General features: G+C 41.3%; 1 protein-coding gene and 1 pseudogene across 1 annotated transcript in view; one reads left to right on the top strand and one right to left on the bottom strand.

Moving 5' to 3' along the window:
• Window positions 1-16,439, top strand: part of PRPS1 (phosphoribosyl pyrophosphate synthetase 1) — a 169,955-nt gene that overhangs the window by 32,675 nt on the left and 120,841 nt on the right. Inside the window, exons 2-3 of the mRNA XM_088444302.1 lie at window positions 789-972; window positions 1,083-1,181. Coding sequence (XP_088300428.1) covers window positions 789-972; window positions 1,083-1,181 — 283 coding nt within the window. The remainder of the gene's footprint in view (window positions 1-788; window positions 973-1,082; window positions 1,182-16,439) is intronic.
• LOC148508690 (zinc finger protein 862-like) lies at window positions 13,612-16,150 on the bottom strand (annotated as a pseudogene).

Below are 16,439 nucleotides of genomic sequence, written 5' to 3'. Positions count from 1 at the left end.
TGGATCACTTGTGGATCTTTTAAAAGGTGACCTGGAAAACGTGACCTGAGTACCGAGTTTGAGAACCACTGCTCTAGATAACCTATGAACCATGAACAGGTGCCATAGGGACAGCTTCCGGACACCCTTAAGCCTTTGTGCCCTAGGTAGTGGCACCGGTTGCATCTTCCTTGGTTATTGCCACAGTTTACAAAGAATTATCGGTCAATTAAACTAGATCCAAGAGGGTAGAGTTACCATTGTAACAGCATATAAACACTGCCAACGGCACTGCAACTTGCCCTCCTCATGACCCAATCTCATTCTGGATTTGTGGATTTTTGAATGCCACCTTATGGGGCTCTGAACAAAAGTCTGAGTCTGGAGGTACCGTATGTGGGCCATTTAGCTACTTACTCATGCTGTGAGGAGACTCATGTCGCAAGGGGAGTCACTGATAATTGTATTGACCCCTTAGAATATACAAATGTAAATGTCTAACTTGTAAATGGAAAGTATGCAGCAAAGTAACAATGTTTTTAATTTGTGCTATGGGGCATGTTATTGTACAGTGGCATTATAAATGGGTGGCCATTTTTGCACAACTGTCATTTTCAGAATATGGTTCTCCAGTTGATGGTAAACTACATGTTTGAGCATGCCCTCCCAACGATCAGCTGATAAAGCATGCTGGGATTTATAGTTTTACAAGTTTGGCTAGGTCTGGATTATGGGAGCTAACATGTGAAAGCATTAAAATTCTGATCTCTTTTGTAAATATGGGGTTTTCCTTATTCATGTGATTGCAGTGTTGAGATTGGAGAGAGCGTACGGGGAGAGGATGTGTACATTGTCCAGAGTGGCTGTGGGGAGATAAATGACAACTTAATGGAACTTCTTATCATGATAAATGCATGCAAGATCGCATCAGCATGTCGTGTCACAGCTGTTATACCCTGCTTTCCATATGCACGCCAGGACAAGAAGGACAAGGTAAGTCTTCTTTTTTTTTTAAAGATGTTTTCATGTGCTAAATATTTCAATATTATGTAATTATTTATAGTTAATGTTCACTTAACTCCGAGTCTTCTGTGTTCCTCTAGTCTCGAGCTCCAATTTCTGCCAAGCTCGTTGCCAACATGTTATCGGTGGCTGGTGCTGATCATATCATTACTATGGACCTTCATGCATCCCAGATACAGGTAATTTACTTCAATATTCATTTGATGTAAATTTGTAAAGTGTGGGACAACACTCAAATTTATTTATAGGCAACTTGCACACAGCTGGATTAAAGACCCCCATGGGGCTGTAGGTGAGCTACCAGTTTTGGCTTTTTTCCATTCCTTCAAAATATGCCTAAAGGCCCCCATACATCAGAGACTGATTGCAGCAATCGTGCAATTTGCAATCGATTGTGTATAAAAATCTTTCCCTTTTTCAATCGATTGCAGAATTGCCACAATCGATTGAAAAAGGGAAAGATTTTTATACACAATCAGTCTCTGATGTATGGGGGCCTTTAGATCAGTGTTTCTCAATCTCAGGACTCCACACAGGTCACCCAGCAGGTGCACAGGTGTAGTCATTACTCACTGACACACATTAAACGTTCCACAGGTGGAGCTAATTGTTTCACCTGCAATTCTATGAGGAGACATGAAAAACATGCACTGTTTGGGGTCCTGAGGACCGAGTTTGAGAACCTGTGCCATAGATATATGAATATCCCTAATATAACAATGATTTCACCCCACATAACAACCACTGGAGCCTGGCTATATCTATACTATGTATATGTATAGATACGTAAAGATGTATAGACATATGGATACAAGTGTTTGTGTGTTTGTATGTACAGTGTATATGCCTGCCATCTCTCATCCTAACACTCTGAGGGGAATTCAATTAGAGGCAAAGTTTTCGCCCGTCCGACTTTTCGCTTCATTCGCCTGTTTTAAAGGCGAATTAATTTCATGTGCGTCCCCGCTTTTCGCCTAATTCACTTGCAAAACAGGCGAAAACGGAAATAGGCGAATGCGGAACAGGCGAAAAGTACTGAAAGAATTGGGGAAATCAGTCTGTACCCCAGAAAGATACATTAACATAGGGAATCAATATAGATGTGTACTAATAGCCCTAATAAAACTATTTTGCGTACTTAAGTGGTGTAAATTGCTTGCTATTAGGGTCTTTGTAAAAGTGGTGAAGAATGGCATACAGCTGTATTTTTGTGGTGAAAATAAGTAGTCCAGTCAAATTTGGGGTGTTTGAAAACGGGTGCTAGCATGTTCTTATGTCTCTAATGTGAACTTTTTAAAAACATGAAAAATCCACCTGCTGCATGCACCTGCAATCCCCAAAACACCTGACCCATACTTGGGGACCCCCAAGAAGTCTTTCGCTACGTTTTATGTTTATCCCCCCAAAAATGACATGTCTTTTTTGGGGTGTTCTTAGGTTTTTTTTTTTTTGCAGATTTGTCCTTTGGTGGGCTGTCCCAAGGGATCTGAGTCATTTCCCCACGTTTGCGTCCCAAAATAAAGATTTTGCATTTCTTTTCACCAGCTATTGATTGGAGAATCTTTTTTGGAGAATTGTTTCCGCTTAGGCGAAATTGTCCTGGAATTGAATTTGGCAAAAAATTTTTAGGCTGAATTTTCGCAAAAAAACAGGCGAAAATGGCTTTTCGTCTCTAATTGAATATGGCACTCTGTCCCATGATCACTATATACCTCATCTGTGTCTCCCCTGTCTGACTACCCTTTATCCTTTTAGAGTGTAAGCTCCCATGAGCAGGTCCCTTTCCTCCCCCTATGTGCTTTTCCTTCCCTTACGATTACTTACACAACCCAACCCTTGCCTACATACTTATTTGAGTATTATAACTGCTGATTCAGCAATGCTTTATATATCATGTACTTGTCCTGCATTGTCTTGTACCGTTAAGCTGGCCACACACTAGACCAACTTACATCCAACCAGCCAACTAATTGATTGGTTGGAATGAAAATCTGGTAAGGAATGGGAGTAAGTGATGATCAGCAATTTGCTCCTAAATGCCAGAAAACAGATGAAAATGGTCGTTCAGACAAGTTTGTTATATGTTTGATCTAAACCATTTGTTCAAACAACAGTTTTTGTCCATTTTCCGGTGTTTGGGAGCAAATTGCTGATTGTCATATGATTTCATACATTACCAGATTTTCATTCCAACCAATCAACTAGTTGGCTGGTTGGACAGATAATCTTTAGATGTGTGGCCAGCTTTAGTCACTGTTCTATTGTTCCGCTCAATTGTTCATGTACTTTGTTAGGCGCTGTGGAACCCTTGTGGCGCCTTTATAAATAAAGGATAATTGCAAAATATGCTGCATATACAAGGGTAATTTAGAAATTAAAGACCATTTAGTGGTAAAAAGAAATAAATACTATTTTATTAATATAATTTTTTTTTTTTTAACCACAGAGTATCTAATCTCCCTTTTCCACTCCCGCAAAAACTCGGGTAATTGTCGTGTCAACTCAGGTCGCGGCTCAGTGGAAAATGCTCCTAGGAAAAAATCCCAGGTCGACCAACCTGGCAGTTCTTCACGTTTCTCGAGCAGGGTTTTATCATATTACTGTGATATACTGTTTATGAATTCATGTATATACATTTTATCTGAGCGACTATTTCATATTAAACACGAATTATACTTACCACTATGTTATATTAATCATTCACTTGTTTACCTACTATATTAACACTTCTCTAGTGCGCCCTTCAAGACCCAACCCCATAACCATTTCGAAAAGCTGTATTAGTCTATTTTTCCACCTAATCACCTTGTTCATTTAAGCATTTATCATATCTCTCCACAAACTTTAGAAACCCCCTTGTTGTACTCTTCTGCCTCCAGTCCGTTGAACCAGTTATTGACTGCAAGCTTCAACTTATAACTGCCAAACTTTTTCTGCCCAGCAACTTTTTTACCTTTCGTGAAAAGGTGAAAATCGCTTGGAGCAAGGTCCTCCCACCCAAAACTGTGACAAATAATGGTCATCCTGGCCGATCTTCATGCATTATTGAACATTTCACACCACGGTCTCGCATCACCATACACCTGCTTTAATTGACAATACATTTTGGCAGGTCTCCATTTCTGTACATTCAAGAATCGAATAACACTCCTTACATCACAGTCGGAAAGCTATACAGGGGTATTCAATATGGGACGAAAAGTCCGTGCTGGACTTTTCGCTCCACATCGGAGATTTTCCTGGGATAAAGTATCGGGCGCGCGCCCGCTTTATCCCCGTATTCAATATAAAACCTACGAAAACGGGAACCTGCTAAGTGGGATCTGCAAAACAAAATCCGAAATTTATCTGGAATAAAAACTAAACTAAAACTGTAAAAACATGGGGGATCACTATGGGTACCCCCGTTTTAGCCTGCAAATGAAAGTCGGGGATTTAAATAGCCGCAGCAGGTGTTTTTTTTCCCGACATTGAAGAAGTGTTGCAGAAGAGCACTTAGGTTATTTTTTTCGTTTTTTTAAGTGGTCCCATCAAATTTGGGGGTACATGAAAATGGGTACTAGTATATTTTTATGTCCCTAAATTAAGTTTTAAAAAATTCTGCAACTATGCACCTGCCGCTAATAGCCTATTCTAGAAAACACCTGCCGCATACTTGCAGAATAGGCCTGAACCTATTTCCCCATTGTTAAACCCTTTTTTTTTTTTTTTCACCCCAATTTTTACATTTATTTTTTGGGGTGTCCCTATTTTTTTTAAAAACTTTCTTTGACATCGTTATTTGTAAAATGTCATTCCCTGGGGTGCAGGCTATTTTTTTTTTAAGCCTGCACTCCTAAACCCCAATTCTGCACTTTTTTTCGCCACCTATTCAGTGGTGAAAAGTTATCCCCGTTTTTTTTCCAAAGACTTTTCGAACCTGCGAAATTGAATACGGTGTAAAATCAAAACCTGCGAAAACATCGCAAAAACTGAGTTTTCGCTCCATATTGAATACCCCTATTGGTATCCTAGGGATCTTTTTAACAACACACAACACCAAAAACAAATATAATAGCACGTCACTCTGAGCACTTAAAAGACAGGTTATGGAGACCTCCTGACCATGAATTCAGGAGGGTAAATGACTGGATTACGTGTGTGTGTGTATATACATCTATGCTCCTTGAACTACAAGTCACGCCACACATAACGCGTGAGTGCAGTGTGACTCTGTAGCGCAGAGCTTCTTTTCATGACTCTTTACCTTCAAACGTATCTTACAGCGGTGTGAATAGAATACACAAACCACTTCTGCTGATTAAAATGATATGCAGCATGCCTATGTTCTGTGTGCATCTGCGGGTGTATATGCTTTTGAAATGCTACATTACAATGTCAGCGGCTGTAACACTAACATAGTTTCGCATGCAAATATACCCGCAGTCGCACACAAGAATATAGGCATGCCGCATACCATTTTAATCAACATAACCTTATGCTTATACGTTCTATCCGCACCGCTGTGTGAATAAGACTCATTTGAAGTTAAAAAGTTGCACTAAAAGACGCTTGGCGCTACCGAATCACGGCATGGCGTGACTAGAAGGTATGTTTATCATGCAAGGAGGCTAAATATATATATATATATATATATATATATATATATATATATATATTAGTAGGGAAAGTGGGAAATGGCTCTTGCACAGGCGGAAGCCACGTGGTGACACACTGAGCAAAGTCTAAGTAAATGCATGCTGCAAATGGAGGAAGTATCCCGTTGACGCGAGCTGAAAGGGCGGATATAACTATTGATACAGGATGCGGTCAGCGCAAGGCTCGGAAGGGCGGAAGTGATGTGATAATGGTAGCCGTAAAGGGCGGAAATGACGGGAACCAAGCCACCACGATGGCTTTGAAATGAAACAAACAAGATGTGCTTTAACTGCAGACTTTCAGATTTAATTTGAGGGTAATTACATCCAAATCAGGTAAACGGTGTAGGAATTACAACGGTTTCTATATGTGCCTCCCACTTTTTAACTGAAAGTCTGCAGTTAAAGCACATCTTGTTTGTTTCATTTCAAAGCCATCATGGTGGTGAATAGAGGCCAAAATATGAAAATTCTGTCAATGTCCCAATATTTATGCTCCTGACTGTGTGTGTGTGTGTGTATATATAATAATTATTATTAATATGTGTATATGTTCAGTCTGAGCAGGCACACAACCAGACTAATTCATATTCGACTGATGCAGGTTCCATAAGCATAATGGTAATGCACACTTACCCCCTCCTTCCAGAGAAGATTCCAGGACTTGCACTTCACCATAAAGAAATGGGTTTAATCCAATATAAAGGTTACATAATACAGAGGCCCAATGGTCTGTTTCAACTGCTCGCAGGCAGTTTTCATCAGCCCCTGACGAAAACTACCTGCGAGCAGTTGAAACAGACAGTTGGGCCTTTGTATCTGTTTGTATTATACAGACATTTGGTTCTCTGCTGGAGAGCTGAAAAAAGAAAGCAATCCCTTTGTGGGGGCACTCTTATCCTAAATAACATAGTAGTTAAAACTGATTGTGATTGCGCAAGAAAATGTGCAAGAATGGTTGATGTAATCAAAGTGTAGAATAGGATTCAAATACATGTAGAGGAATGTGGATTGTGTTTAATAGAAAAATAATTAGTGTAAGACTTATTTCCGGTAACAACTGCTAATATAACTCTGCATGACACTTATACTTTATACTTTACACTCCACAGACCGTGATACATACTTAAGTCTCTATTGGCAACATAGAGGAGTCCCAGAATTACTTCTTTCCGGGGATGACGCGATCAGACCCATTTGCATGATGCAATATAGACTCCAGGCTGATAGATCAATATAGAGGAGTTTCATAATGACACGTTTCCGGTGGAGAGCCAGGCAAATAACGTTACTGCATGGCTCGATAAATTTTTGTAAAATCTAGGAGCCATCTTGAAAGTTTAGGAGCCAGACCATCGTCCATTACCAAAATATATGAAAGCTTGTATAGACCACCACACATGCCCTTTCAATGCCCCTTGTAATAGTGCCACGCGCACACTAAAAAAAATAAACAGAATACTTGCCTTAGGCCACGATCCTGCGTCCGCTGCCATCCGCCGCTCTTCGGAACTATGGGAGAGACGTCTTCCATAGTGCCCGTTGGGGAAGTCGGAGCTCAGGAGTGAGCTCTGGTGGCCTCCGCTCCTCATTACTATGGGAGAGACGTCTCTCCCATAGTACACGTGGGGAGAGCCGGATGCTGGAGCTCAGGAGTGAGCTCCGGCTGCCGCTGCAGGGAGTCGGGCGCCCGTTCGTAAAATTTCAGCAGGCGCCCGGCAAATGGAGCCTCCCTGCGGCGGAGGGGAGGGCTTGGAAAACTCTGTTGCAAGGACTAAAATCTTAGTCGCCATGGCTACCGGGATTTGTTGAGCCCTGCTTTACTGATCCAAAAGCTCCCACCCACTGCTACATATCATCCAGAAGAAGTATAGATAGTTGTCAGGGTGACTTACTTCTGGTTAAGACAACCAATGACGAACCATAGACTTGACCATCCATATTACATTTATGATAGGTGGCTGAACATGTCAGTCATACTAAGCACACTAGGATTGGTCAGGACCAGACCTACATGATACCTTACACCCCTGTGAGCTATAGGCTCTCATTGGTATATAGATACCAATCATCAATTGAAGTACATAATTGGCTTAAATGATTCTTGTATTGAGGACGTTTTTGGACATTATGACACATGGTTATTCTGTGATCAAGCCCTCTACGGGTGAAACGCGTGTCAGAAGCAGCAGCCGGTCCTGGTCTGCACTGACAGGACTGCATTAATTGAGCACACAACTGAACATCAGGTATTCGGACACTCTCTCATCTTGTCCCCTTACATTACCCTGCAATGCCCGGCAACAGGCAGTCTTAGGGGTTAACTTTTATACAGACAGCAGAAGTGTCTTTTTGCCATGGATTCTCATCTATCATCCACTGACCCTGTGACACATGATTGGCAAGTAGAAATTTGTGGCAGTATAATACAGGGGGTATCTGTTCTTTTTTTTGCCATGCATAACAGGCGGGGGTGTGAAATGTGATTTTATTTATTACCTTATAAAAACACTGCTTAAACCTGTTCTTAAAGGGAACTGACGTATTTTGACAACTATGGGCGGTATTCAATTAGACGCGCAAAGTCGGTAAAGTTCCGCCTGTCTGACTTTCCGCCACCTTCACATGTATTAGACGCGAAAACTTATCGCACACGTCCCCGCTTTTTGCCCTATTCAATTCTACAACAGGTGAAAACGCAAAGCGGCAAATGCGGAACAGGCGTAAAGAACTATCGGATTTGGGGAAAACCGTCTGTACCCCCAAAAAAGATGCACTACCATAGGGGATCAATGTAGATGTGTACTAATAATACTGTTTCGGGTACTGAAGTTGATTAAATTCCTTGTTATTAGCGTCTTTGTAATAGTGGTGAAGAGTGGCATAGCAGTATTTTTTGGTGAGCATAAGTACACATTGGGGTACTTGAAAATGGTGCTTGCATATTCGGAAGTCTCAATGAAGTTTTGAAAAAACCACCTGTGACATACACCTGCAATCCTAAAAACACATGACCCTTCCTTGCAGACCCCCAAGAAGTCTATTTCGTTAGCTTTTATGTTTGTCCCCCCCACTTTGTACTTTTTCTCCCCCCAAAATGAAAGTACTTTTTTTTGGGTGTTCTTGCATTTTTTTTTTTGCAACTTTATTGTTTTTTTTGGGGGGGGGGGGGGGCGGGGGTGGACAGTTGTCCTTTGGGGTGCTGCCCCATGGTTTCTGAGTTTCCGCACTTTTGCAGCCCTAAACAAAGATTTTGCACTTCTTTCCGCCTGCAAAACATATGAGATGCTTTTTCGCCTATTACATTGCATTGTCTTTCCGTGGACGCGAAATAGCGTGTAATTTAATGTTGAGATAAGTTCCGACCAGGCGAAGAGACGCAATCGGCAATACTTTTTCGTGGATTATGGTTTTTCGCCTCTAATTGAATCCGGCCCTATATTGGCTACCACCCTGTGAATACATTACATAAGTCTCTATACATGAGACTGCAGTGTGAAACCAATCTGCTTATTTCTGCTTGTTACAATATATGATTTGGAGAAATTGATGAATATACATAATTAGATTGGTTCTCTATCCCTACAGGATCATGTTAGACAGATTTAATTAATTATACTTCATTTATTCCTAAAGCTTCATACGCACGTAAAGATTTTCTGTCCGACCATCCAACTAGTTGATTGGTTGGAATGGAAATCTGGTAACGTATGGGAGTAACTGATCAGCAATTTGCTCCTAAATGCCAGAAAACAGATGAAAATGGTTGTCAGACAAGTCTGAACAAATTGTTTAGATCAAACATTTAACAGTTTTTGTCCATTTTTCTGCGTTTGGGAGCAAATTGCTGATTGTCATTTGTTTTCATACTTACCAGATTTTTATTCCAACCAATCAACTAGTTGGATGGTTGGACAGAAAATCTTTACGTCTATGCAGCTTTAGTGTTATATATCTTGCTTTTTAGAGCATTTTCTTGTGCTTTATAAGATATTCAGTCTCCATGATTAAGCTACATATTGTTACCTGGAGTCATTTGATATTGTTGTGCCTTAAATAGTATTTAATTGAACAATTATCTTCACCCATACTTTTTTGAGACACCATAGAGTGTCTAATTACCACATTATACCACATTATATGTGATTTATTATTTTTTTTTTCCTGGTACAGTTGTATGAACTAGGAATAACAGTCTGGTTTAATTATACGAACCAATTACTATTATAGGTTCAAAGAAACCTTGGATAAACCATAGATGAATGAATTGTAACACTTGGAAAAAAGGATCAGTGCTGCAATTAAATCTGAAATTATTAAAAGTTAAGTTTTAACTACTGTGTGATTTATGATGAGTGCCCCCACAAAGGAATTACTTTCTTTTTCTGCTCACCAGCAGAGGACCCAACGTCTGTATTCGATGTATTTTGATTCCGGGGACACCACCAACATTTGTAATTGTTTTACAGTCTTATACCCCTTTTACACCGGAGCTAAAACCCAGGTTATTGCAGGGTTAAGCAGGGCAGCTACCTGGTGTAAAAGGGGAGAGGGTTGGATCGCCGGGTTGAGTAGCCCGTGAAACCCTGCAGTGAGAACAGCGCACTCCAGGTCTCGATGACCTGGAGTGTGCTGCAAGCCGGCCGATTGGTCCGGCTTCAGTGGCGCTTGGAGATGAGGTAATCTCCAAGTGTCCACTTTCACGCCGGGAAAGCCGGATCTATGCAGACCCGATTCCGGTGTGAGCGGCGCCGACTTGGGAATATCCCAAGTCGGCGCCGGCTAAATTCCGGGTCTGATCCAGATAGGAACTCTGTTCCAACTCTGGGTCAGACCCGGAATATTGGTGGAAAAGGGGTATTAGTAATTTTTCTTCTTCAGGTTCCATAGGGTCCACAGAAATTACCTTGGGATGTAGCTGGAGTGATCCAGGCACCAAACAGTCAACAAGCTTTAGCTCCCGGGATGCACTGGGTCCTCCTCCTTACATACCCCGCTCCTGGCTACAGGAAGTCAATTTTTTGCTGTTTGGTACAGGAGCACCATGCGGTCAGTGGGACTGCAGGAGCAGTCCCCAAACAATTTTTTTTTTCCTTTTTTTTTTTCTCCAAGTGGTAGCGTGTGTTTGACGGAGGGGAGACCTGAAGCAGCTTAGCATCTATACAGAGGATCGTGCCGCCGCTCCGTCTCCCCCCACCGGGCCGCAGCTCTAGCTTCAGGCTAGTACTTTTGGCGGGCCTAACCAGCCCAGGACTGCAACCGGAAAATTTTGGGGATGGCAGGTAAGGTGTTCCCTGCGGCTGCTGACAGGTGTAGGAGACTCGCTGGAGGACACTGTTGTGCAGAGTCATGTGTAAACTGTCTCCGGCACAGGACCACCGGGACATGAGGGATCCTGACAGCCAGGGGCTTGATGGCTGTGGCCATGTCAGTGTGCCCGGTGGATCCATAAAGCATGAGTGGAGGTACTCTATCCCCTGGTGGCTCCTTCCCCGACCTGGATACTGGTTCAGTCGTAAGAACTCCTGGTTGTTCCTCCCAGCCTCTCTCTATATGAGTCGGCCATGTGTCTGTATGCATCGCATGTGACCATTTTGAAATCTTCTGTGTGTTTATGCTGCCTTTTATCTGAATAAGTCAGTCATAATCTATCACTGCTGTTTCCCCTAATTTAACCCTCTGTAGCAGGTGTGTATATTGGGTGTGAAACATTGCCACATTTGTACACAGACTTTGCATATCAATAGAGATATATTATTATGTCCAAAGAAGCTGAAAGACAGGTGGCTGAGGCTCCTGTGCTGTTATCATGTATGGCCTGTAAAGCAGGGTTATCCACACAGGATTTCATACAGGATGGGTTATGTCGCCGCTGTGTCAAGGAGTCTCCACATCAGTCAAATTTACCAGCTTCTGGGCTTCCTTTTCCCAGATTATGGCACAGGTTGCAGAGAGATTGGCAGCCCCTGGGCCAGCTGCAATGATGGAACCCCCTCAGAATTTGCAACCTGCTATGTTTTTCCCCCCGATGTATCTGTCCTGGTTGGACATGTATGCTAATTCAAGTCAGAATGTGGCTTCATCGTTAGCAGCTTTTCAGCAGCCTAAACAGACGATTAGGCCAGTACAGCAAAAGTCCAGAAGGTGGTCGGCTTCACACACCATTCAGCCTTTAGATTCTGGTACATCTTCTGACGACAGGGGGGGATACACAGGGTTCCTCTCAGGAATCGCCCTCAGACGAGGAAGACCGTTTTCCAGCTGCAGACGTGGTCTCCCAGGGGTACGCCCTTACGTTCTGGAGAATTCCCCCACTAAGGTTTTTCAGCACAACTGTCAGCGGGTTCTGCGAAAGCCTTGGCCCTCCAGCAGGCTATACACTCCCTGCTGATATCGAGGGTTATAATCCTTGTTACAGTGAATCAACGGGGAAAGGTATATAACAGGTCTCACAGGCCTATTCTAAACCCAAACAAAAGGTCTCAGCACGTTTATCAGGGTGCATGGAAACTGCGGTTGATTATGTTGGCCATGGAACCAGGGGATTTCATATCATCTTTGGATACCTTCACGTGCCAATTGCACAATCCTACCAGCAATTCCTGCGGTTCGCAGTCTTACAGAAGCATTTCCAATTTCAGGCACTTCCAATTTGGTTTATCAACGGCCCCTCGGGTGTTTACCAAAGTCATGGCAGTACAAGATTGCGGCTCTTCAGCTGAAGATACGCAAGCTTCTTCTCAGCCGATCAGTATCAATCCATGCAGCAATGCAAGTCCTAGGTTCCATGGTGTCGACTTTTGAAATGGTGGAGTACTCCCAGTTCCACTCCAGACCATTGCAGAGGTTAATCCTTTCTCACTGGAGAGAGGAGTACCACCTAATAAAGGCAAAGACAATCAGTCTTTCACCAGAAGTGCGACTGTCTCTTTCTTGGTGGTTGCAGACTGGTTGTCTCAAAGGTTGCCCATTCTGGATTCCAGATTGGGTTCTCCTCACAACCGATGCTAGCCTCCGAGGATGGGGTGCAGTGACACATTGTCACACTTTTCAAGGAAAGTGGACGGCAAGAGAAAGTCTTCTTAGTGTTCACTCTCTAGGATTTTTTTAGGGCAGGCTGCAGACTACCGAGGAGGGCACATTTTTAAGTCGGGAGGGCACATTTTTCAGTCTGGAGGGCACTTTTTAAATGACAAAGGTAACGTTTTCTACATAATGCTTAAGCAGAAAGTGTTGACATACCAAATGTGTACAAAGACACCCGGATGCTTATTCTTTCAATCCTTTTGTTTTAATGCTCACTCATTTTAAAGCACACATGTTTTTGAAAGTGAAGACTTTGCATACAATAATAAAAGTATATAATTTAGAGATTTAAATTACCAATGTAGTTTTACTTACTGTACCACTAACAATTTTCTTCAAAATAAAGCAATAGCACCATCTCCATGTAGTTTGTGCTGCTCATCTAATGTCCTACAGTATGTTGCAGCATGGGATCTGTAGTGCAGAGGAAGTGATAGCTGTTTATCACAGAAGGATCCAACTCTTTATCCAGGGTCAGCTGGATGTGTCCGTGTCACTGGCATTATTTCCCTTGTAGGGGCAACGCAAAAGCTGAAAAAGAGAATCATACATTAACTCAATGCATATTACCAGAGTCCTTTTGTACTCTATTCACAGTTCCTCAAAGCACAGCTTATTCTTTTGAGAAGATCTTGATCTTTTTTGTTAATAATTCTTTCACATAAAATGAAGGTGTGCTTTGAAGAACCAAGAAGTGCAAAAAGAACTCTGATAACATGATTTCAGGACATATTTAGGGCCATACATCCTCCATCTAGCAATTTCCCCCCACTTTAGTCTCAATACTCACCAGTGTAAACATGAAAATGGCAGTCTCCACAGGCTGGGCCCCTTGTAGCTTCGGTGGGTCAGGTCAGATGCACTGTGTTCGCTTTTAGCAGGGAATCTAGATTTCAGGCGTTTCTGGTGATATAGTGTGGTGGGTGGCCAACGTTGACTGGGTAGAAGAAAAGATTCTTCTTTTTTTTTTCTTCCAGTGCCTAATAGCCTCTCTCAAGTTTACCTTGCTGTTCAGCTTTATTGTTAGTAAACTGTTCACATTTTCCACCTTGAGACGATTTCTGTGTTTAGTTAAGATCAAGTCCTTTCTATTTCTGCAGTTGAGAGTGGAAGAACACAGCCAATTCCAACAAGATTCTGGATGTAAGGAAATGCTACTCCAACTGTGTCTTCAGATTTTTCGAAAGTGTTGTACTGGTTGACCAAGGATAATCTTTCATCATCAGAATTGTCGTCTTCATTTTCCAGGAACACAGACTTAAAATCTTCCCATTCTGATAATAAAAGGTCTTCATCCAAGTGATAAAATTCTGCAAGCTGTGCCATCTCAGCCACACCATAAAATCCAACACCTTCTCTAGTATTAAGATGTCTCATATCTAAGACACTTAACAAATTAAGTGTAGAAACATTCTGCATCCTCTCAGAAATATTTTCAACCAAGAGATCTATGAAACATCTTGCATGCTCCTCAAAATCACAGTTTGGTGCCGATATAGGAGCCTCAATTCCAATTTTTCTTGCATTATTTTTCAAGGTTCCGACAAAACTGACCCCCAGGCTTCCGTTTAAAATTTTTTAAAGCAGCAAGTGTATTGGAAACATTGCTATGTATGGTAGCTAGATCGACATCTCGTCTTTCAAAAATCAACACAAGTTTAGAAAGTAGGCTCAGGACGTCACACAGGAAATGAATAAGTTGAAAAAAATGAAAATGTTTTAAATGTTTCAGAAGTCCTTCTGCATTTGGACCATTCAAAACCATTGCAGTCTTTGACTGTCCACTTACAACTGCATTTTCTAAATCCACAATGATAGATTGATAATTAATTCGTATTGAATTAATTGCATTTTCATGTGATAGCCATCTTGTGTGGCTCGCCTTTTTTATTTTGGTACCTTTTGCATTTACTAAATACTTTTTGTATTTCAGCCAAGCTATTGCTTCTGACAGAGCTGTATTTGTAATATTTGTAAATGCTGGTTAATACCTTGTCCATTTTGACAAATGGTTCCAAAGACTCAAAGGTATTGCAAGAGCTAAACGGTGGTTATGACAATGGATTGAATAACCTTATCATTTTTGGTCTTTATTTTGGCAGCTACACCATCACGTTTACCAACCATTGAACTGGCGCCATCACTTCCAAATCCATCTAAGTTCTCATACCCTCCACATTCTTCTACAGTCTGTGAAAGAACATTGAAAATAGTTTCAGATTTTCCATCTGGAATTTCAGTATCGCAAATAAAGGACACTGTAACTTCTCTGTCTTTAATATATTTTGCAGCAGTAGCCAAGTGCTTTCTGTTGCTGACGTCTGTGGTTTCATCAATCATTATTGAATAGGATGGGCTCTTCTGTAAAGACAGCATAACTTGCTGTTTTTGAACACTGGCCATTGAGTTAACAAATTCATTAACTGTTTGGTAGCTTGTGTATAATGCATTTTTAGCTTTTTTAAGGGGAGCTAAAACAGGAGATTTCAACTCCTCAATGCAAAAATCAATAAATGGTTTAAAAATAGTTGTATGTGGTATATTATGTTCAATAAGAAACTCCAGACACTTCATAGCATATTCAACAGCTTTAAATTCTTCAGACTCTGGTCTATTTTTTCGGTTCTGTGAGGCTTCTGCACTTAAAGGGATCATTTCTGTTTGCATTGCCACTTTATGCATTTCAGAAACGGAGTGCCCCTTGATTTTGTCAAGCCTAACTGTGCACATACAATAAATCTCCATGGATGAATAATGGTATTTGTTATCATTACTTAGGTGTTTGGAGCACAGTTGGCAGATTAAACTCTCTCTGTCACCATTTTTTTACAAAGAAGCCATGGGAATGTTTTTTTCCATTTTTTTTGGTATCCAACTTTGTTTTTTTTTTGTTTTTTTTTTGAGAAGTGCTGTCCACAAGGTCATTTATTGTGTCTGTGTCATCACTAAAGAGCACCGTTCTTCTAATAGCTCAACCAAAGAGTCGTTCTCTAAATTCTGTTCACAGTTGGCCAATAAAACTGTGGATTGAGAAGGCACATCTGGATCTATATTATCCTCATTTTCATTGATTTCACATGAAATCAATATTGGATCATTCAGATTGATATTTGTGTTTACTGTGGTCAATGAATTTGATGTGGAAATGATTTCATCATCTGCGTTTGCAGAGGTGCTGGGTACAGGATCTGGCTCTGCTGCATTTGTATTCTGCAATTAATATATATATTAATGATGATTACTTATTTTCTGATTTCAGCATGAAATCATTTACAGAGCTTTTAAAATATAGTAAGTTTAGTAGTGTCGAAAATCAGTGTTCTTACCTTTATTCCTGAAAACATATCACTTATTTTCAAACATTTCCGTCCTATTTCATTGTTTTTTTTTTCATGTTCCTTAAGTTTTCTTTTAACAGTAGGCATGTTTTCTGCTGTAAAGGAGATGGGGAAGAGAGTTTTAGGATATACCCTGACCACTAACCCTGAGAACAACTGACCACTGACACAGTACACGCCTGGTACTCACCTTAGACGAGTTGAGGAGACTGCGTGGAGCCCAGCTGTGGAGAGAAGTAGTTGGAGCCAGGAGCCACTGCTTTGGATCTTATGGTGTGAAGCCTGAGGAGCACCAGGAGTCAGATGTAATTCTCACATTCAGAAACTTGTATGCAGAAACGCCTGCGTACTTTTGCTCTCAACAGGATTATGTGAA

Source organism: Taudactylus pleione, unplaced genomic scaffold (assembly GCF_031769625.1).
Source record: "Taudactylus pleione unplaced genomic scaffold, aTauple2 ptg000352l, whole genome shotgun sequence".
Taxonomy (NCBI): Eukaryota; Metazoa; Chordata; class Amphibia; order Anura; family Myobatrachidae; genus Taudactylus; species Taudactylus pleione.
The sequence above is the reverse complement of the archived record's forward strand: the minus strand, read 5'-3'. Positions and strand labels throughout refer to the sequence as shown.